We start from the raw sequence: 23,588 nt of genomic DNA on the forward strand, positions 1-23,588 counted from the left end.
ATGGTTATTTCACAGAACTTCAGCCCGTGTTCTGTCAAGCAGATACAAATCTTCTTGCAAAAAGAAACAAYGTTAAAGTAGTTTTCCAGAGACAATAGTTTGTTTCTTCCAGCCTTGTAATTATATGAAATAAATCCCTACATTGCCTGCCAAGATAATTCCTACATGTAGTCTGTAGTCAGTTTCCTCAGAAACATTCCTGTAAACAGTATAGTACACAAACATCATAAAAATTACTGAGATGACCTTAGGGAGGACCAAAATTCAGCTTTTATTTACTCTTAGGAAATTCAGAAAAAAAATATGCGATTCAGTGCATTTAAATCACTATTTGGCCTTTTTCCCCCAAAATGCTGTATTCACCAATAAACTAAWAGAGCTGCATGGGGATGCTTCACTTACATTTCTGTTTACCAGCAAGTGTGTGTCTGAGAAAAAAACTCCTAAATCATCTGAAGTTAAATCATCTGTTGAGAGTAGTTGAGGATAAAAAAATAAATAAAAAAGGTGGGGGGAGAATAAAGGAAAACCCAGATCCAGGCTTACACACTGGCAAATAGCTGAGATATATGAATCTTCAGCTTTCACTGTATTGCACATTACAGTGTGTACTTAATTTGCATACAGAATAAGACTAGCCCACTGCTTCTTGAAGCCAAATAGGTGGCACGGCTTCGCCTTCCTTGCATTYGTTTTTCCTTGCTTGGTAAGAGGCTGCTAATGCATTATATTTCTGAGCACAGAAAAGCCCCTCACAGYTTCCGTGCTGGTGGGACTGTCGACTTAGACTGTTTCTCCCCCTYGTAATCAGTCTGAAATAAGAACATAAGCTGTTCTTCAAAATTTAGGAAATGACTTAACCTGCATACACATTCAATTTGCTTTATCTAAAACTCATTTCTGAGTGAAGAGAGAGATGAGCAGGAGGAAAAGGCATATTACTTTATTCTCCTCCATTAGCCAACGGCACGGATGTGCTCAGTCTCCTCTGGGCCAGGGAAGCRCTGCAGCGCTTGCTCCCTGCAGCTGCTCTCTCCGGGACGAGCCACGGGAGTGAGACCAGTTTCAGTTTATCRAGCTCTGGTTTACGGGAGTAAAAGCAAGGCTTTGGAGTCTACCCGGGCTGCAGCTCTGGGACCTGCATTCGGGAGAGGTGTTACAAGGTCAACAGCTCCAGGGCAGTCACTTCACAGGATGATTTCAAGATAGTAAGGATGTAAACAGAAGCATGTGGGGTAAACACAACYGTTTGGCATACAGGAGAAATAGCAAATGCTATATAATCCAAACCAGGAACAGGCGACAGCTGTTACCTGTGTTTGACCCCARCACGTCTCTGCTCTTCTTGAACTGTTTGCAGACAGTGCTAGAGTGCATTCCCGCATTGCTAGGTGGGATATAGCTTTCCTTAGTAATTCTGCACAACAGCATGCTATAATACTCCCGTCAGTCTCCTCACATCCTAAGCACATATATCTGTCAGGCTTCAAAAATATTTCACAGAAACAGTGATATATCTTGTTCCCAGTCAGCTACTGGGATTTCCCAGTGTTTTATGGCATAATGATGTTTCTGCCAATGTAAAAGGGTCAGAACSTGTGTAAAATCTTCAAAGGATTCATCACACCACAAATGTCGTGCAGGTACTCAGCTGGTGCCGCTTAGCGGTCTGTAGYTGGAGGTAAACTTCATCAGCACTCTGCTATTAAAAATGAGGAGAYTCCAGCACAAATGCTGCCTACTGTCATAGGAGACTTTGGGAAAGAGGAGAAAACTGACAGTTGTAGTATCAGAATGTAAAATTTGGCTTGAAGCTTTATGAAAATACTTTTGTGCATGGCAGAGTAGTTAGATCAATATTTGAAAGGTTCTATACTAGAATTTTTTATTATTATTTATTACACACAGTAGTTACCAAAATACAGTTATGTGGGGTTTTTTTGACAGTGCCCAGAATTAAGTGCTAAATTCACAAYTAGACTTTTACAAGCAAGTTTGCACAGATAGACATCTACATTTCCTAAGCAACACRTGAACAGAGTGAGGGATCTCAACCCTGACATTCCCCAGGGCAATTATACTTAGGACAAACCACACAAGTTAGTCAACACTAAACACAGAAAAAAATGTGTGTTTTAATTTCAAGGCTTGAAGTGGAAGGACAAGGGGAGGAAAGAATTTATCACTCTAGGTTCAGAAGGACTGGACCTAGGACCTGCGGCCTTGGAGGATGCGGCTGTTCCCCAGGCTCTTCAGGAGCTGAGGCATCTGAGCTGTCTTCCACAAAGACACAAATCTGCTAACTGGGAGTATTTTGCAGCTCCTTTTGCCAATTTGCCCCTTGCTGGGAAGCCTACAGGCTCTGAGTGGCAGCAGAGGCTCGTCTCAGGTTCCAGATGGAGTCCTTTCCTCCCAGAAAGTGAGGAGATGCTCACTTTCCGAGAGAGAGAGACAGAGAGAGACAGAGAGAGACAGAGACAGAGAGTCAGAGACAGAGAGAGAGTTAAAAGATGTTACACTGCCTAAATCCTACCTCTCAGGGTGGCAAGGTGTCTAGATCCAGTCAGGATGCATATTGACATCCTTGCTTCCAAGATAGAAAGGAGCTACTTTTGTTGAAAACACAGCTGAAAAAATGAGATTTTCTACCTTTTTATTTGACTATTTATGTTGGTATAGCACTAGGCCATTGAATATCAAAGCTGGGTTCCATGTCCCAATCATAAACAGCATTACCTCTGGCTTGCTAATGAGCAGTGTCTCACCTGGCAACATGCCACCCTCAACCCACCTTCTCCAGCACCACCACTGCTTCCCACCTTCCATTCCCCTCAAAAAAAAAGGAAAAGTGATTGAGCGGAATCACATTTCTTTAATCAAGTATATTCCAATCTCTAGTCAAAGGAAAGCTTATACATTTTCATTTGGATCTGTTTAACAAATGGAACAATGTCTCTTCTGGTGACTTTGGTCAGACATGGGAGAGATGTCAAACTGTTCATGTCTGACATCATAGAGTGATGAAGCACATTCAGAAAAATCTCATTAGGGAAACCTCGTGGTAAAACTTAACCTTTCCAGAACGGAGATGAGACTATTGAGTGTCTCAGTTTGGAATAAGACAATTTAGTCCAGTTTAAGGTAATTGAATCAATGATTTTGGCTCTAAGATTCATTTCRTTTGTCTTATAAAATGATAACGATTAAAATGCATTTATATTTCTAATGGATATATATATATAATGAAGGAGGATGTATTCCTCTCTTCTCACACTCATACATCCATCTTTTTCCATCGCACCTGCAGCTTCATGCAGTGCTGGCTTTAATTGCTGTTTCATGCATTTGGGCAATGAAGAACTGATCAAGGAAAAAAAACCACTGTCTTTGGACACAAGAAAAATCTATCAGCCTAGCCTAACATTCTACATCTGTTGTAAATAATAAGGTTAATCTCACAGTAGGAAGGATTTGCATCAAAAGCCTGATGTCCTGAGATGCTGGCCCTCAGRATGTTAATTGGCAGCAAGACAAAACCATTTATATCTAGGAATGCCCCACAGCRGTACAAAACAGCTGATCACTCCAATGTGAATTCACTGTACAAACAGCAAAGCTTTGGCTAGGTGAAAGCATATTAATGTATCAGTGAGAATAATTGACCTCTACCTCAAAGGMCCTTTTTCTTCTCTGAACACAGTAGTGATCTGTTCTTATTAGACATACAGGCTTCCTGGAATCATCACTAAATAAACTATCTGYAATAACTGGGTAATTTTAGCTTTGAAAAAGCAGTGGAATTAGATTTAGCCCATAATTTTTACATCTGCTATACATCTGGTATGCAATGTTCTTTTCTGATACTATTTAAGAGAAGCAGATCCATGCCATGTCCCCCCTCCATTAGCAAGACAGTCCTGGCTCAAAGCTAAAACTCAGGACCAGGACTCATACCATGTTTCACAAACTGCCAGCTTTACCAATGAAGCCAGATGAAGTATTTGCCAGGCCTCCCCTGCACCCCCCGTCCTCTGTTTCTGCCCCACCTACACTTTTCTGCCCCCTTCATTGAGCCAAGGCATTTGTTCATGAGGTTGTACTGTAAATCAGATAATGAAAATGATGCAACTTAAGACTAGCCTTCAAAAAGAAAGAAAGAAAAAAAAGCCACTATTTTATCATTTAATCAATATCATCCTGTTTAGTTATGTAGCTCAGCCTTACAAGTACAAGAACTCTCCTGAAGGCAGCAATATCAAGCTGGGAATGGTGTCTGGAAAAATGACAAGTATTGTAGGGCRCTGGACACTTTTTTTCTTGGGCTTGTCCCTAAAGCCATTTTCCCACTGACCTGGCCATACTGTGCTCCTTACATTTAAAAAAAAAGCATTATGAGTTTTACACTCTTTGTTGAATGTTTTGGGAGTTAAAACCTTAATCAAATTAAAAGGTCTCATAGAACAGGTAGATCTTGTTACATTAGTCATAAGCAAAGAAAGCGTTCTCAGCTTACATTAAAGTTTCTTTATTTTAGTGTTTTACTCTTGTTCTTTCTTATGAATACTAGATACTTTTTAACCTCACCATATTAGGCTTGTGTGCTGAACTTCTCAGACAGATGAAGGCTCCRGCACTGGCCCTCTGTCACACTTTCCAGACAGAGATTTTGTGAATAGTTCCTTCAGGGAGGTAAGATTCATGGCCCAGATGACCAAGAACGTGGAACAATACTGAACCCCCAACAAAAGGCAGAGCTTTAATCTATTAGGAAAACTTTTTTTTATAGTTTCTGTCTACATAGATAGAAGACAGCTGAATATAGTAGCTTTTCAATATAGGGCCTGAAATAATTGCTTTGTGCTTTCAACAGCTCCAGAAATATGCAGATTTAGATAAACCTATTAAAAATATCTGCAGACTGCTTCTTCTAGATGGAAAATATCTCTTTGGGTGGCTCTAATGAATAGAATGAATATAATCAGGTTTTATGATCCTGCTTAGAGGTACATTAGCCTTTAGGCCCAAGACAGAATTAGAAAAAGAATAGCCATCTCTTTCAGAAAAGACTTTATAGTTCAAAATAGATCAAACAAATTCATGAACTTCATATAAATAAATTGACCCAAACTGTCACTGTAATCATTTCCTAATACAATTATTTTCTCTTAAGTTGCATGTAAGCAACAAGGGATTCATAATTGAAACCAATACGCAGAGCCTAAAGCTTACCAATTCCATGCACTCAGCAGCCAGGGATATCAGAATTTGCCTAATAATTTGTTTCTTCTGTGTATTGCTGTCACATTCATACACCAAAAGCTTTTTAAAACATTCTTTACAGAACAAATCTGTTGTTCTGTCTTAAAAAAAAAAAAAAAAATTACAGGCCACACTGTTTGTAAATACCCAGAAGACAACACAGAGTTTTGTAAAAGAGTAAAAGACAACAGGACTTTGTCAAGAGCAAATCATGTCAGACCAGTCTCATTCCTTCTGTGATAGGGTATCAGGTCTTTGCAGACACAGCTGTACCGTGTCTAGTGTGAGCAATGGTACTATAAAAGAAAGATACACAAAAGTAAAAAGTCCAAAATAGAGCAACGTAAAATTATCTAGAAACCATAACCTGAAAGGAAATGCTAAAAGATTTGGGACTGACTAGCCTAAGGAGAGCAAGAACAAACTGCAGTCTTCAAATGTGATAAAGGTTGCAGCAAAAAGAAGGCCATAGTCTGCCCATGGGCCAGATAAGTCCAGGAATGTGTAAGTCTAGCCTCTACTTGTCAAAAGTGAGTWACACCACTGTCAGGTTAGTTGGGGGACACAGTCGGATGGGCACCACCACAAGCTTCCCCGGAGCCGCTGCCGCTGCCAGAAGCCAGTGGCCACCCATGGAGTCTGTGCTACATAATCAAGTATCTGACAATTTTGACAGGCAGAGAAATAGAGATGGATTCTCAAGGAAAATGAAGAAGTTTCCACTTTTCACAGAATTTTAGAAACCCAACATGGAAAATTATGCCTTCAAGTGTATAAACCTGCCAGCATAAAACTGTACCCTACAGTACAGCCTATAGCAAACTTTACTGTATCCTGTGTTTACACTGGCTACAAAAAAACTTACTTTTTGTTTAGACTAGAACTGAAGGAAGCCTTTCTTTACTCTGGCTGTAAAGAGACTTTCTTTTCCCCCATATGAGTTAACAGAAATTTCTTTTATTTTGTTCTATCTGTAAATACTCTTAAAACTGCTAATTGTATACAGTGCTGCCTTAACAGACAACCCAAAATTGTCATAGGAGCCGAGCTTTCTCAGGTTCCTTCCTCGTCTTTTTGCCCTGGGTAACCATTACACCTCCTTGCTCTGGGAATGTGTCTCTAGTGACCAGAGAATTGCAAAGGACTCRTGTTGAGTTTCAGTGACTACCTGCACATAAGAATGCATAACACAAATAATATACAAAGGACATGCAAATATCATGTCTTTTCCATGCCAACATCATGTCTTTTCCATTCCTTAAGTGAGCAAGATGGAGCTCTATTTTAAAAATTATTTTACACTTATTTTCTGATATAACTAAGCATCTAATCCTTATAGGCTTGTTCAAAATTCTCCCTCTCAAGACAAATAGAGAAAAAAGGATTTTCTCCAGCCAGGACAAAAAAGTAGCGTTAAATCCTTCTGCACAAAAGCAATGGCTTGCTTTGAAAAAAAGGAAAAAAAATACAACTTCACTTGACTCCTCTCTCTCTCCTCCTGGTTTTGCCTTCAAAAAATGTAATTGAAAACCGTAACAATAGAAGTAGAGTTGTACATTAGTAGCACTGAGAGTAAGGCATTCATAGAAATATGGGCACATATGCGGGGAGGTTTTGTTATACTTCCAGTTCTTATGTTCTAATTTGGTAGAAATCCTAAATTCCATTACAGCAACCATCTTCAGGACTGTGATTACACTGTCACAGGTATATAGAGCAAGCCTTATYAGGCCCTCTTATTTCACTAACAGATTTATTCACCATTAAATTAATGTGTTTCAGTTTCTTTCCTCCTTCTTCRAAAGAAGGCAGAAGAGAAGTTGGTATTAACAGGGGTACTTCAGAGAACTGAGTGTCTGGGGGAGAAGCTACCTTCTAAATTTAAATTACAATTAACGTTCCCTATTCAAGCTCTGCAAATGCCTCAGCTGTTTGCTTAAAGCAAGGAACTGAGTCACTAAAGTCAAGTTAAGGCTCTTCAGGCCAAAGTTCCCACAAACTGCCAGGGTGAGAGAACTACCATTCCCTGGTTTTAAGCAAGTGTCTAACCACTCACTCCCTATAAAGAGCCACATCCCATAGGTTGGTAGATGCATTTGACTGCCTACAGGTACTGCCAACAGGACCTATAATATAGAAAACAGGGGGATAGATTTAGAAATTTTGTTCAGACTGAACAAAAGAGCAGGCCATAAGTAAACAGCTAAAACTAGTACTTGTAAAAGAAATATCATCTTTTCCCAGCAGAAGACTTCAAGGAAACTTTCATATGACCAGCAAAAAAAATATTGAAATGTAATCGAAAACTGCAGCAATACAGCAATTCGAGGCTGGAAGTTTTTCCACATCTTTCATTTCCCAAGCTGAATTTGTTAACATTTGGAAGTGGGTGTTTTGTCTTGCATTAAAACTCAGGATTGGAGTCAGGTGTTTAGATTCTGTTTCTAGTCCGGGAACAGCAACAAGCCCCCAGACAGCTTTGTCCACTCAAGCCCAGATGGAGTGCGTTATCTTTTGATGGGCTGTAGGAGCCAAGACTGAAGATGCTGTTGCTCAGTTAACTAAGGTTCAAAATTGCTAAATTGTAGCAAAAAGAAGATGCATAGTATAGATCTATCTATCAATTCAGTGTTAGGCTTGATAGGGAAACGAGGAGGAAAATAAACAGTAACAACAAAGACGCAAGATAACRCAAAGCCAAACAAAACTGCATAAGGTCAATTTTGCTATATAAAATCACCGATGGCTACCCCCGTCTGTGGGGTGAAATTAATGCTAATCAGTTGCAGACTTGTACTGCAGATGAACTCAAACAAAAATCAGCTTCTAGCCTGCTCTCCAAATATAGCCCAAAGCAAATATTACGGTTCTGTGCATATTTATGTCATTAAAATGCTATGGCCCAAACTGTCAAACTTAAGTAGATTTGTAACAAATTTAAATTCATATTTAATGATCTAAAAAAAGTGATTTTGGAAATCATAAGGAATCAAATCTGTTTGAATGGTTTCTGAGTGATTGTTGCTCAGTCCTTAGAAGTATATGAGTTTGGACCTTTATTAACAGGTATCCATCTCCAGTGATTTTAGATTTTTTTTGACATGTATGTGCAGATCAAACACATGTACTGGACCAGGAGTCAAGGGTCTGGGGAGGTATAATTCTGGAAAAATAATAAGCATTAGATTGCTAATAAAGTAATAAAGCTTAGACTCCTCTGGCACTTGCTACATTCTTACTATAGTCATTGATGTTTCTAGCCATTAGCACTGAGGGAGAACAAATGATTAAATTTTTTTTCACAGATCCAGAATTAACTTCTTGTTTATGAAGTTGTAGTTAACAGCATACAATGTGTTACCTAGCATTCATCTTTTATAGTGCAGAACAGCTAATAACTGAAAAGCCCTTGACAAAGGATTTACAAAAGGAAAGTCAGAAGACTTTCTAGTTAATTACCGGAAAACAAAATCTTGTTTATTATTACCCTACCAAGTTTACATTTGCATACTTTATTTTCCTGGACCAAGTCACTTGGGTTTAGTAATAGCAAAGATATTATTTAACAGAAATAACACTACCTGGACAATAGATGGCTGAAGAAGAGAGGGAAAAGAGAGATGACATTAAGATACTAGTGGAATAGACACCAAAGTGGATTTGTATGTTCAAAAAGAAGAATGACTTCATTGCATGGTGACAGTCGAGCATGACCATAACGTAATTTCTCTATCCTATGCTACATTGCCTTCGATACAAGGAACTTGTTATAGACAGGAGAATTCACCAACAGGGAAAAATTAAAAAGAAAGAAAGATGTCTTTACCAGTTTAAAGCTCTTGGCTCATCTCCTAATGTTTTATCTTGTCTTCAGTCTTTCTACATCCTACATCTCTCAGTTCTACAGAGGTGTTTGAGAATAAACATTCTGAGCTGGATCTTCTCTGATGCCTTTTTGTTTCAGCTTATAAAGACTGAGCTAAAGCCAACTGTAAAATTTAGCTGGGTTGAGTTTCTAAACCTTGCCAAAGATTAGGGTGGTCTGATAAAAAATTTGTTACAAATCTCCCTTTTCTCTGTACTGCCTATTGTCAGAGCCATATGGGGAGGTGGTTCTTCAACATTTTCTGAAGCCTCTTTCCTGCTTCAAGTAGTAATTTTTAATCACAGAACTTTTTTGGTAAAACAAGGAGAAAGTATATAGTAGGCAAATCTGTAAGAAAAAGACAGTGATGTTGATTAAATGTCAGTATTGAAACAACTCTGGAGGCATGCCCATGTTTCCCATCCCCACTTGGGCACTCTCCATCACAGGAAGGGGTTTCGGCCATGCCCACTGCAATGGCTCACAGCTGACAGGGAAAAGACCAAGCTGTGGGCCATGTGATGGTGGCCCATGTCCCACAAGATGCACAAAGAAGCATCAGTAGATCCATGCCTCCGGGCCAGGACTCACCGGTCCTCCAGGCTCTCCAGTGCATGCTCTTCAGTTATGCCAGTGCCGTTCTTGGCACCTATAGAGGTGGTGTCTCACATGGCTTCCTCCTGGGGCCATCTGGATTTGCTTCATCCCATGAGCCGCCTTACTCACCAGCCATGACTGGGGAAAACTGTTTCCTGTTGAAGGGCCTGCGCTCACTGGCATTCTCCACGAGGMGCTCCCCTTCCACCATGAGCAACTGCGGTGATGAACTGCCACAGGGCCACTGGGAAGAGTCCAAAAAGTCTCCTTTGCTAAAGCAATACACATCTTCACTGATTTAATTTCCCTGTAGATTTCCTGCTTTAATACCTCAGGACCCTAACTGTGTCTCCTACCAGTCTAGTGTTCCACTGTTGTTATTAAGCTGACATGAAATTCCTACAATAATCTGATTTTTAAAAAAAAAAAAAAAAAAARGAGAGTAGGGAAGGGAAGAAAACTGTTTTGAATCAGGAGCAAAAGATCATGAAAAATTCATGGATTAGCAAAAATCCATGAAAAGAAAGTARCACTCTTATGTCAAGCAAGACATTTCATTTTAATGTCTACAKCTAAAAAAATAGCTGATACTACTCTATACTACTATCCTCTATATGACTTCTTTCAAAATGAGTACCAGAAAGTCCTCAGATTGCATCTTGGAAAAAAAAGAATTGGCTTTTTTCTACTTTTTTTGTTTTAAYCAAAATGAGAAACGGCCACTTTCTKGTGAAAACCACTGAGCTGCAAAGTTCCCCTCGGCTCCGCTCGCCCCCACGCGCTCTCCGAGAGCAGGGCTGAGATCGCAGCGGGGAAAGCGGGGGCAGCGCGCAGAGCAGGAGCCCGCGGGAGCAGGACGGGCTGTCGGGGAGCGGACCCCCGGGGCGAGCGAGGAGCCGCTCCGATCCCCCCGGCACGAACGGGCGGACTTGCTGAGGAAGGAGCATTTCTCCCCAGAAACCGAGCAGCTTAACGTGCTGCGGCGGCCTGGGGCAACCTTCGCTTCTCCAGGCGATGTCTCCCTTGCTCCTGTGCCCTCGGTAGGTAGAGCCCCCACAACTCACCCTCTCTCTGCCCCCGCAGGTGTGGTCTTCCCGTACTCTCCGCGCCTGGGGCGGTACAACCTGAACTTCCACGAGGCCCAGCAGGCGTGCCGGAGCCAGGACGCCGTCATCGCCGCCTTCGACCAGCTCTACGAGGCCTGGCGAGCGGGGCTGGACTGGTGCAACGCCGGCTGGCTCAGCGACGGCTCCGTGCAGTACCCCATCACCAAGCCCCGCGAGCCCTGCGGCGGCAGGAACACCGTGCCGGGGGTCAGGAATTACGGCTTCTGGGATAAGGATAAAAGCAGATACGACGTTTTCTGTTTCACTTCGAACTTCAATGGTAAGAGCTTGAGTCTCTTCTGCCTTGAAAAAGGCCATTGCTGAGCTTAAAAAAGAAAATAATTCCAATGGCAGCAAAGGGCAGCGAGTGATATTTGATTTGTCAAAGTTTGTGTTAGCTTTGGAAAATGTTATTATTGAATTTACAGAGACACATGTCTAGAGTAAAATTGTCTTTGCCACATGTACACATAGATCATTTCTAAAACTTAGAACTTATATTGGCAGCAGTTTGAAATATCTCCACTTTCACTCCTTTAAAATTTGTATGTATATTTTTAATGCTGATATATGCCCAGTTTATTTCAGTTAAAGTCAGGAAGAAACCATAATTCCTTTAATTAAGCTTTCCTTTCAAAATCATTTATAATTAGGATGTTTTACAACTCCAATATATCTCCAGAACAAAATTCTGACTGTCTCTGCTGTTTTCTCAAGCAACCTCTAGTGCTGGCACCAAGTCTCATATGACTAATACTTCCTTATCAGCACAGCTATTTCTAGCTTTTATACATAATAATTTAGATTCCTAATCTTTGTACACTGTCAAAGCCCTAACCTGTCCACTTTTGCTATGATCCTAGGGTACTCTAAACCTTAGTTTAGTGACCGCAAGTTATTTAGCTATTAGTAGGCATTACTTTAGGTTGGAAATGACTTGATCTCAGCTTACTATCATCTAAGGTTTAATAGCTGAAAAGGATTTAAAACCATGGCTGTGAATAAGGGGAACACTGCAAGGGAATATGTGCAAAAGCAGTCTACAATCTTCTACAATTTCATTCTTGTGGGTAATTTCTATCCAACTTCACATATGTTTGGCTTGCAGCCCAACCAGACCAAGGAGCATGGCCCTTTTTGTTTATGCTCAGATTGCTTATCCACAGTGAGGCATGTTTGTCCTTGAGCACACATAAAAAAAATAAACATAAGCCTTGCTCACAGAAGATATGCTCTAATGTTAAGTCTGCTCCACCCTCTCAAAAAAATCCCAAATCCTCAAACCAAAGATATCAAAAGTTAGGCTGGATGCAATCTGAAACAAATATTTATCTGATTTTTATCATGCCACATCATTGGCATATGAAATGCTGGCTCATTTTTTCTTACTTAATTTATGTAAGTCCAAATTCTGTATGAGCTCATCTCATATACAGATTTAACCCTGTACTAAAGAAATGAGAAAAAAATCAATGAAAATTTTTTAAAAGTAATACCTGCAGTATTTGAAGTGCTTGCAGAGTAAATGTTTGTGACAACCTTTTCTTCAGGCAAAGCTGTTAATAACTGGACAGTCTCTCTTAAGGAAAGAGAAAGATCATTTCTGAAAAAAATGTAGCAAAGGGTAAGCAAGGTCTGTACACTGAGACAGCAAGAGAGAGAGGGATAAAAAGGCTTGAGGCAGAGGCACAGAGGTGGTTGAGAATTCAGAGGGAAGATACCCAAACGAAACTCATCTTGGTGAGTCTGTTAAAGCCACCTGCCGTGCAGAATACTGCATGGCAGTCGGATGATGTCAAGAACTGGGCACCATCTATTCCAGGCTCCACCAACTCAGTGCTAGATGAATCTCCCAAAGCATCAGTATGAAATCTGGGTGTCTGTTTCTCTCACTATCCACCTCCTTTCCACCTTCTCCCCAGCCGACGTTATCCTTCCACCTCCCAGCTGTGTCCTCCATATTCACGTCCCAATGATACCTTAATATTCATAGTAACCCTAGCAACTCTCCCAAAGTCCCAGCTTCCTATTTTCACCTCAACACTTCAGATAGCTTATGTCCGTTTAACAGTTTCATTAGCTTTCTCACTGAAAAGGGAAAAGGCTTATGATAGCCCATTTTGCAACCAGGTTGCAAATTGTCAATAATAACCGGTATGGGCAAAGAGCTGTTCCTCCTGTGGTAAAGAGTCATCCTACATCCAGTATTGATTCTCTCAGCTCAGGAACAGCCAAGGAAAATGAGGTGTGATTAGGACAACATGCATTTTCAGCAACAGGAATGACTGCTGCAATCTGTTGACAGTATAAAACAGAAAAGCTTTCAGCTTTATATAAGCGAGCTGGAGAAATGCCAAGAGCCCTAGGATCACAAGATTGTAATGCTAGCTTAAAAAAAAAAAATCTCAGAAGGTGTCAGTTGTGTGAGCTGCTATGAAGAATGAGGGTGTGTGAGGTTTAAATTTCTGCTCAGTGGGTTCTTTTTAGAGAAAGGAATCCCCAAAACACATTATAATCTCAGGGGAAATTTCAAAAAGGACTCATTTTTAACTAGTTCAACAGCTGAAACTAAAAAGTCTTTGACTAAAATATATATAAAGCTTATTTTTTACCTGAAGAAGAAGGGTCCAAAACAACAAAACTACATTCAGCTGTTAAGGTGAAAAATGAAAGCATAGTTGACAACACAGTTGAGTTCAAATCCAGATTTGGTATTTTCGTTTTGGAGCTACTGGACCCCCACTGTGGTCAATTGAATAAACCAAATAATAAGGGTAAGAATTTGTTTTGATACGCTTAGTAAAGAATTCTGCACATATTCCTGTTAACTGCATGGGGAAATTGTTTCAGGAACGTTTTTTCTGCAAAACAATATAAAATAATCAGTACTTTATGAATTACCCTTGACAATGTCTGTCTTAGACTAGTATAAGTGCACAGCTTGAATGTTTTATTTAGCTCGTATAACCATTTCATACTGAAATCATTCTGTTCCTTTATGTAAGAACTCAGACGATTTGTGACTATACAGGCAAAGCAAAAAAAAAATGTATCATGTATATGTAAATACTGGTAGTAGCAAYTGACCATTGCAATTAACCAAGAATATATAGTGATGCATTTCATAAAACTATACAAAGAATAACATTAACATAACGCTATCCATATACATACCAGTCAGAGCTCAAGGAATAACATGGCATGGCTGCACAGGAAAGATACCACTTGGTCCCTTTCTGTACAAGCATTGTAGCAGGATTTCAAGTCCCAGCTGTAATGATGATTGTGCCCTAAAATATTGTGAAGGAACATATAATCTTTCTCGCTCCACAGAAATAACTATCAACTGGCAACACGGTTCTCATCCTGATTTTAGATTCCTTCAGCTGATAGAGACTATTGAAAATGAATATCCCGCTGGTGGGAAGCATCTAAGGTAGATCTGCCACGTTGGCATTTCCTGACATCCACATGCTTCGCTACACAGCCCTCACTGAGGTTTGCTTCCCTGCACGTCCTCTGTGGTGGGAGCCAATTTAGTCCAGTCTCTTTGGAAAAGTTGCAGGCTCGTACCCTACATGTGGTGGGACAAGCTGCCGTCACCCACAGGTTAATGAGGGATCGCAGCCCACCCCCAATTTCTCCCCCTTCCCTGCCCTGAGGATTGGAGCTGCTTTCTTTCCATATGCTCCCTCCAGGACGTAAAGGGGATTCAAGGGAATAAGTGCAGGTGAATCCTGCTGCCCCAGTCTTCCCCACAGCCCCCAAAAGATATGGGACAAAGATAGGTGATGGTATAGTCTAAGTGGTTATTCTTTGCCTAATTTCAAAAGCTTCCTGTAGGGGCTCAGGGAATTTCTGAAAGAAAGGTTATGAGAAATTTTTGCACTGGAAGGTGTTAAGTGAGCTAAATATAAACATAACTGTCAGTTCCCATTCCCATATAATTAAAAATTTTGAAAGAAAAGAAAAGGTACAAGTAGAGCTTGTCTCCCACATTCTGCTCATTAACATGCATTTGTTATATGCTTTGCACATAGAATCACAATGCATAAATGATTTTTTATCAGTTCTAGCATAATCACGCAAAAATCTGTTATGTTAACAAAGTTAAAAATACAAAGAATGAATTGTATGGGATCATGTTAAAAGTGCAGCTGTGAACAACCTATTTATTACAATAACACATATGATTTAACCACCATCTCCAGTTAAATGGGAGAAGAGAGTAAAAAGTCTTTTCTGGATACTGTATGCTGATGGCTCATTTGCCCATTCCAGATAAATGGACTTTTTAGCCACTGGGAATGTGCAGCCACTGTTTTAAAAAGAAAAGTAAAATTTCATTAAAATGAAATTTCCTATCCATTCTTAAAAATGGAATATTTAAAGTTAGGCACTTCTATATCACTGGACTCTCTGCAGAGAGGGGGAGGGGTGCAAGAGGATGTTTTAATCTGTTCCTATATATTCTCATGTGGTAATTTGAAGTCAATTATCTTAAATCATTACTATATTTTAAAATAATTATCAGGTTCTTCTCATTAAAGGAATGGAAAGCATAGCACTTCTCACATTTTTAATATGTTCTTGAATTTTGAAGAAATGACCTTGTTCAACTATATACTTTTGAGATACATTGAACTGGAGGCTTTTGAGCAGCTGACTACAAAAAGCTCAAGTTGCAGAAATATCCTGCTGGCTGCTGAGAACATCTTATATTGCTGTATGAAACCACAAATGGAAAAGAGTTTACTTTTGATACAGGAAAATTAGATAACTGATTTCTGTGGCTGTAAGCTCCCGGCGTACATACACCCTGCCTATATTGCAAAGGGAGGCCTGCGCTCAGTGATTCTCTTCTGGGTGCAGCTGGAGCACCGCTGGACGGGCCATGCCGCTGGAGGCTCCCCTCCGAGCGCACGGCCAAGAGCCTTCTTTCCAAGGCACTGCATTAACCCCTGCCAGAGAGAGGGCAGGCACTGCCTTTCGTGGCCTCTCAGTACGATGGCTCACTGCCACGAACCCAGGGCTGCAGTATAAAAACTTAGTTTCAGGTATCTGCTGTCTTGATTTAGAGCTGAGGTTGGGGAAATCTCCCTTGGTAGTGCATCTCTCAAGCTCCTACAGTCACGAGGGTGTAGGTATTTAGGTCAGGTGCCCAAGTTTTCCTCTTTAAACTGTTATGTTACATGAAAAAGCTTAAAATGCCCACTATAGCTGAGGTCTGATTAGGCGTGGGGAGACCCTCTGCTCCATGATTTGAAGTGAGGYGTCAGATCAAGCACGCTTGTCCTCTGTAGGGGTAACCTAACTACCAGCTATTAATGAGGCAGACAATTAATCCCTCYATCTCCCGCCACATAAATTAATAAATATCAAGACTGAGAAGCCAGCACATTAGGAATCCTTCTAACCTGTTGGCCAGCAAAATCAGAAAACCTGTACTGAGTYTATTGATAGCACTTTATTTAATCTGGATACACATTTTCTTTTCCCACATGAGGTTTACTATTGAAGTTCATCTACTTAAGGGAAGGGCAGAGTATAGGAGTTCCTATTATTGATTTCATATGTCAAAAGCCTGACCTTACGGCAAATCCCTAGGAAATTACATTCCAYTGACATATGGTTTGAAGAGCAACTAATAAGCTAGGTGAAGTTTACATACTATCAGTYCAAACCCCTGTTCGCCTAAGTATAAAATCCTATTTGCTTTGGGGAAATCTTTTAATAATATAGTAGGAACAGGTTTCCTCTTAATAAACATTCTCTTTAGCAACACTACACAAATGCTGTCAACTTGCTGAAATCRAATTAATACGCATTTTTACAAAGGAGTAATGTTTTCTGTTGAAACACTGTGGATACCATCTCTGACAACAATGAAATTGTTTAAAAGCTTCTTCACCACGACAGCCACAATGTAAACGCTATTTTAAAAAAATGATTCCCATCATAGTGCAAAATTTCAAATCTTAACATAAAGTTAATACAGCTTTCCTTATATTTTCATCTGACCTGACATTTCCATGCTTAAAAAAGCTATGTTTTTTGCAGAGATATAGAGCTCAAATAAGACTTCATCTTTCTCACTGCTTTTTCTTCACCAAGAAAATAATCTGAAACAGAGCAGAACTAGGTTTGTGTGTTTGCCTATTTTTTATAAGGAAGAAAAAGCTTATAATTTTGGAGTAYATTTTTAATCAAGAAGTAAAGAGTATGCCCTGAAATTGTAACAAGAACCCTACATGGACAAATTGCTTTGTTTTCCAGCTGAATCACCCTTAGAAAAGAGTCGGATTGAAAATGTTACACTTACTTGGAAACTACTATTCCTTCAGCTAAGTGCTATTCCTCTGCAATCCATTTCTACGTAGCAGTTGGTTAATTGTCAATCTAGTCATGATAAATAACCTTGAATATAAAGCATATAAAAGGCATACAATGAATTTATATTGCCTTGATAAGTGAAATTAATGTTTGTATTATTGCTGCTTATGGATTAGTACAGGAGACTTCCATTATGAGCTTTACTTGCTGGCATATGTTTTCATTACCTTGAAACTGGGGTACTTAAAAAAAAAAAATAGCACTATCAGTTCAATGTCATCTTATGGTGAATATGCCCTTTGATGCCTAAAAAGAAACAGAGTTGCAGAACTGCTGCAAACGTTTTTGACTGTGATAATGAAGACTTATGACACGCGTGTTTTCTATCTACTATAGGTTCAAACTCTGCTTCTGAGAAGCTGWGCAATATCTCAACAGTTTTTCTTACAGAAAAATTTTAAAATGTGCTTGTACTTAATCAGAAACAAGGCAGCACATTGCCAAAGAGTAAAGCTGCATGTGTTACCTCTAGCCACTCTCACTCAAATACCATCAAAGGTCAACACTTACTGTGCCATGCTTCTGAGAAGAAAACTCGTAAGAGTTTTAATCTAATGCTGAGAGCAAAATGTAGAATTACATTACTTCAGACATTTAACTAATTTCCCTTCTCTATCAATAAGCTACTGCTCTATGAGACTTGGTTTGCCTGAAGTCTACAGGGTTTCTCAGACATTTTGCTGGAATATCATGGGGACTTTGTTGGTAAATTCATCTTTTGCCTTAAAGCTAGATGCAGAACTGAAGCCTTCTTCTAAATCCCAGAGTATCTTCCATCAACTCTCTCCTCAAAATTTTTCTCCCTATTTTTCTGCCTGTGCAGGCAAAGGTAAAATGCATTACAACAGTTTAGTTGCAACTGAATGAAGTGAGGGTCCACCTTCACTTGTCTTGCTAAGTTAGCATACATTTATATGTGTATTTTTTTCCTCCCATTATTTATAAACCCATTATACATAAAATTAAAATATTTTAACATCACAAAGTATAAAATGCGTGGTTCCAAACAAGTCAAATTGTTTGATGTGATTCTGCAGTGAACTGCCCCATTTCTTCTCAAAGTCATCTTTATTATATCGTAGCATGTTGTTCATGTCACTAATGACTTTTTCTTTCTTTCTTTCTTTCTCTTGTTAGGTCGCTTTTACTACCTAATACACCCAACCAAGCTGACCTATGACGAAGCTGTTCAGGCTTGCTTGAAGGATGGGGCACAGATTGCTAAAGTTGGCCAGATATTTGCTGCCTGGAAACTGCTAGGATATGACCGCTGTGACGCTGGCTGGCTGGCTGACGGCAGCGTCCGCTACCCAATCTCTAGGCCAAGAAAACGCTGCAGTCCTAATGAAGCAGCAGTTCGCTTTGTAGGCTTCCCTGACAAAAAGCACAAGCTATATGGTGTCTACTGTTTCAGAGCATACAACTGAAAATACCTAGAGCACAACAGTTTTAAATTCATTAAGAACATGTGAAAGATTTCTTTTCGATATGAACTCATGCAAGTTACCAAAACTGTGATAAACCTTTTTTACTTACTGTAAAGAGTCATTTTCATAAACCCAACCCATTAATTTGTTTTTTTTGTTTTAATATTTTTGTAAAAGTATCATTCCATAGATATTTTAAATTAATATAATTTAATGGAAGCTTTAGATAAGGAAGCTTTAGAGCCAAATTCTTTAAGCTACATCATCCCAAAAAATATACTTTTCATGAATGAGGCATGCAATAGAGCTTGATAATTGCTAGATCTCACTTTCAGAATGTAAGGCTACTCAAAGCAGAAGCTTTTACAAGCACAAATTTTACACATTTGTACCAGTTTGAGATACACTGCAAATTAATTATATCTGCAGTTTTGAAATAAGATAATCTTTTGATAGTAAGGGTTCAGCAAGGTTTCTCAAAAGAAAAAGAAAGAAAGAAAATGTTTTCAAATGGAAACAATATACAATTTAATAAAAGGCGTTTAAAGCAGTCCACAAAAATAGGACTCATTTTACCATTTAAAAACTTGACTTTCTGAAAAATAAGCTCATGATTCCATGCATAGCAACAAGCACAATTAGTTCTCCTGAACATTTCAATTGTGTTTTTATYGTCTATAAAACATTGATGAGAGGATGAATAATTAATTAATGAGAAAATCCTATTTTCTTCTTAACTCAAATTAAGGATGCTGAAGAAGTGTTATATTACCTTTGAGTAGCTTTACTGAGTTATTTTAAACTCTTAAAGGCCGTTTGCTAAGCAGCATATAGCATCTACTCAGGGCAGTTGTATAAATGAACTGCTGGACAGAAAAACTGCAAACTTTAGCAGCTTGATTTTACATTAGCCTTTGAAATGTTATTGTCTTAATGAAAGAACATTAGAATATTTAATATTTCTTTCATATTTACACATCACAAGAATAAACATTGGGAAAAACATTAAAAGTCTTAAAACAAAATTATCAAATAAGAACTTGAAACCAGCTATTAATGTTTAGAAGAGAAAAAACACTTTCTATCCTTGCTTACATCTCATTTGCATCTAGAAGAATTAATTAGTTAAAACACTTTCACAGAAAAATTATTGAAATTCTTCATTTCATTAACTCCACAATGGTCTAGGTGGAATATGTTTACCTGTATATGCCAGTGTCAGAGATAAACACGCACTGTGCACAGTGCCTAGGATTTTCAGAGCTGCCTAAAGCACTAAGCCCTCTCTAWAGACCAAATTGAGGGAATTTGGATTTCTGATGCAAACTTATTTTGGATGCAGCAGTTCTCGGTGCTCATCTTCAGATACCTTAATGCAACCAGTTTAAAAAGAGTGGGTGCTCAAGGCTTTCTGAAAATCTACTCCAGTTATGGTGTCTCAAGCTGGATATCCAAATAAATAAACAAATATATAAATAAAAAAAGAGGCCACTCATTAAAAACATCTTGGTCTTGAGTAATCTCTTAGGCAGTTTTGAAATTCCCTCTCCAGCACTGATTCTTTCACTTAAAAACTTAGAATCTTTTTCCTACTCTATGCGTACTGACCATGAAGACTTCGGAGGACCAACATATTTGTATACACAAAGTTTTATAGATTCCCATTGTTTCCATATCTAAATGAAATATAGGGGTACTAATCAAGTAAGGCATGCCTGGTATGTTTTTATGAATAGTTTTGTGTAGTTACTTTCCCATGGACATGAGTAAATAAATCTGTTTCCCGAAATGGTTGCAGTTCCATTGTAAAAAACTCTGCAGATAAACCATGGGGAATGCATGAGAGACTCATAGTAGGAAGCTACCCTAGTGCAAGAGGTGTTGCACTGGAGTTTACTCCCATCGAGTTCTGAGACAAAACTCCATCCTGCTGAGTTGCTCACAATATGGATATTTGCTTATAATATATCTATGAGGCAGTCCCAGTGCCCCAATTCCCTTTTAAAAAATTAATTAGGAGTCAGGTTTTTTTGAAAGTCTTTCACTCAATTATATATTAAAAAAAAAGACATATCATAGCTCAAGCCCCCAAACCATATAAGCTTCCCCCATCAGCCATTTTTTAAAATAATGTTCATTTCATACATTTTCCTAGATCACTCAACCACTCAAAATCTTTTCCAAACACTTTGGAGGAGGGAAAAAAATGCAGGAGGGGGGAAAAGGATGGGAAAATATTTGTGCTGGAGAAGGAATGGGATATAAAAGACTGTATGGCAACCAAGAGGAATACATATTGTTTCCCCATCCAATCCCCAGAAAAATGGAAAAAGTATTTCTTAGTCTCCTCTAGTGCATAGRCAGGGATGCAGTGACATGGAAAAAGCCATAAGGAGTATCCCAGAGGGGTTGCCACCCCTGTTAGATCTCGACTTGCTGGGAAGAGGGAAGCCTTTTATGCAGCTGGCTCTCTCCTCCCCAAGATCTGCCACATCTGGAGGAAACTGCACTGTTTTCCTATTGCACAATGGTAGAGGGATATGTAAGGAGACTTTTTCCTTATCCTTTCAAAAAAATTCACGAGGTTTCACCTAAACACATCTCTTGCAAGCAGGAGAACTCCAGTGTGCCAAAAACATAGACACCCGACCCATTCTTGCGGCTGGCTAACACGCCCTCGCTGCTAGACCACAGGTGCTGCCAGAAAAGGTAAATTTGGCCTCTCACAAACCTTACGATGTGCTTGAGATGGCTGGTCACATCCTGGACTGCAGCAATCTCAGTCTTGCTCTAATTTGGAGAAGCACACAGCTCCAACCGTGTGCCCCCATTGGGCATCACCAACCTCTTGGGCTGGGGCTGAGCAGGCTCCTCAGCACCCAGCCCAACCCCTGGCAGCACAAGGAGGCCACGGCACAGTGCAGAATTGGGCCTCAAGAGCCACCCTGAGCTGTGATGTGGTCAGAAGTGGCCAAATTTATCACTTGGTTACACCTATGAATTCACACCGAAGATATTGCTTWCTTGCAATCAAATGTTCATGTAACAGAATCTCAGGATGTGAATTTCTATTAGTCATGCTACTTCTGAAAAGTCCAGTAGTTCAATCTGGGAACAGGCTAGTTTTAGATCAGTATATAGATACATGGTATTATCTATTATTATAACAGATAAAGTTAATGGGATAGTTTGATGAAAATATGTTTGTATGAAAAAAATTAGTTCTAATGGAAGCAGTTTTTTTTWAAAAAAAGTGATTACTTGAGAAATGGGCACAAATAGACAAAAAGACATGAATTTTATTTATTTTTACAGCTACTGACTGATTCCACTTCCTTTTATAATGTCAAAGGTAAAGATGTTTCTTAATTTTTGAATAAGCTAGCTAGGTGCTTGGATAAAAACCTTTAAAAGCAGCTTAAGAACTGGATAAAAGTCTGTGCTATTTTCTGTTCTTTGGAGAAAATTCTATCATTAGAATCAATTCATGTGCTCTGTCATTCTCTTGTATTTTGCAATGTATCTGAATTTTAATGCCCGTGAATGACAATTAAACCATGTTGTTCTTTTCAATAYGATGATTTCTCCTCCTTGACTGGCCATTCTTCTGTTTCTTTCTCAGAAAAGACAAAGAGAAAAAAAATGATTAAAGAAAGAAAATACTTGCTTTGCCATAGCAAACAAAGGGATCACAAATTCGGGGGCAGAAAAGAGTCTACTYTGAGTATATGATTTACAGCAAAGAAAAACATATTCCAAAGCATTTAGTTTATGCTTCTTCAAAGCATTTTGAAAGTAGAGTTACAAGTTCCAATTTTTATTTTACTTTCTCTCCAATCTTCCAAAATAAAATAAAATAYAAATAAGGACGTCATTTTTACCCTACTTGCTGCTGCACTCTGCACATGCATCACTAGAAATGGGATGAAGAACAGTATTTCATGTATGGGAAAAATTATGAAATTAGTTTTACAATCTTATGATCTTAAATAATAACAAAATAAAAAAATAAAAGGCCCCTCACAGCAAGAGGGGCCTTTGTACAGGAAGAAAGATTTCCACTGTCAGGAAAAGAATTAGCTATTCGAAGAACTGGGGCAGGTTTTCAGCCTCTGTAATCCCACTACCTCTGCATTCTTTYATCAACCTCTGCTGGAGATTGAACCCTAACAGTTATATGGAGGCCACCACTTTGCTGAGAAATACTCATCCTCCAGAAACTTCCAGTATGTCACACATTTTAAAATAAATGAAGAAGAGCTTAGAAAAACTTCATTCAGAGTAAGAGAAATTTATACTATAATTCATACATGACTGAGATGAACCTCCCTTATTTTATAACAAATGTAGTTAAAACATTTTCAAATGGATAACATTGACTTTACAGAATTAAGCAGACAATTAAAATGGTCTTCAGTAATAAYAGTCCCTCAGTAATTAGAATTTTCATTTGCAGTAGCTGCTTCCATTGAACAGCATCTTACTATTCAAAGTAGAGACACTGCCTTCATGGTTGGAAGTGACTGATTTAAGTCATTAGTTAGACTTTCTCCCATTGTCTCCAATAATAATTAAGCCACAAGTTTAAATGTATAATTAAAAAAAACAAAAGTAGAATAAGAGTTTGGAAGAGATTTCTTCTTTTTTTTTTCCATTAAGCCTCAAACTGGAAGTAGGAAATTCTCATTAGACACCTTTGAGTCTAATATTTTTCCTCTTTTTGTCTGAGAATATCTCAATCTGTAAAGCCATTCCAAAGTAAAATGTAAAGTCCGTCTATTTCTTCAATATTGTGCTGGAGGCATGCAATTGTTTTACTAATTACAACAGTCCTAACATGGGACTAAGCTAAGGAATTATAAACTAGTTTATTTTCCAGTATGTGCAGGGGGTATTTAAGAGGTTTATTTTTGTTTTTAAATTCAAACAAACAAACAAACC

The 23,588-nt window shown here is 38.9% G+C and overlaps 1 protein-coding gene across 4 annotated transcripts in view; it reads left to right on the forward strand.

The window, feature by feature from the left end:
- HAPLN1 (hyaluronan and proteoglycan link protein 1) overlaps positions 1 to 22,222 on the forward strand; it is a 65,427-nt gene extending 43,205 nt beyond the window's left edge. For all 4 annotated transcript variants that reach the window (XM_085316794.1, XM_085316819.1, XM_085316812.1 and 1 more), the window contains 2 exons: positions 10,805 to 11,107; positions 18,358 to 22,222. In XM_085316794.1, the coding sequence (XP_085172920.1) occupies positions 10,805 to 11,107; positions 18,358 to 18,647 (593 nt within the window). In that variant the 3' untranslated portion in view covers positions 18,648 to 22,222. The remainder of the gene's footprint in view (positions 1 to 10,804; positions 11,108 to 18,357) is intronic.
- The last annotated feature ends 1,366 nt before the right edge of the window (positions 22,223 to 23,588 follow it).

The sequence above is a fragment of the Rhea americana genome, unplaced genomic scaffold (genome assembly GCF_003343005.1).
Source record: "Rhea americana isolate MKP2758 unplaced genomic scaffold, rheAme1 scaffold_114, whole genome shotgun sequence".
Lineage (NCBI taxonomy): Eukaryota > Metazoa > Chordata > Aves > Rheiformes > Rheidae > Rhea > Rhea americana.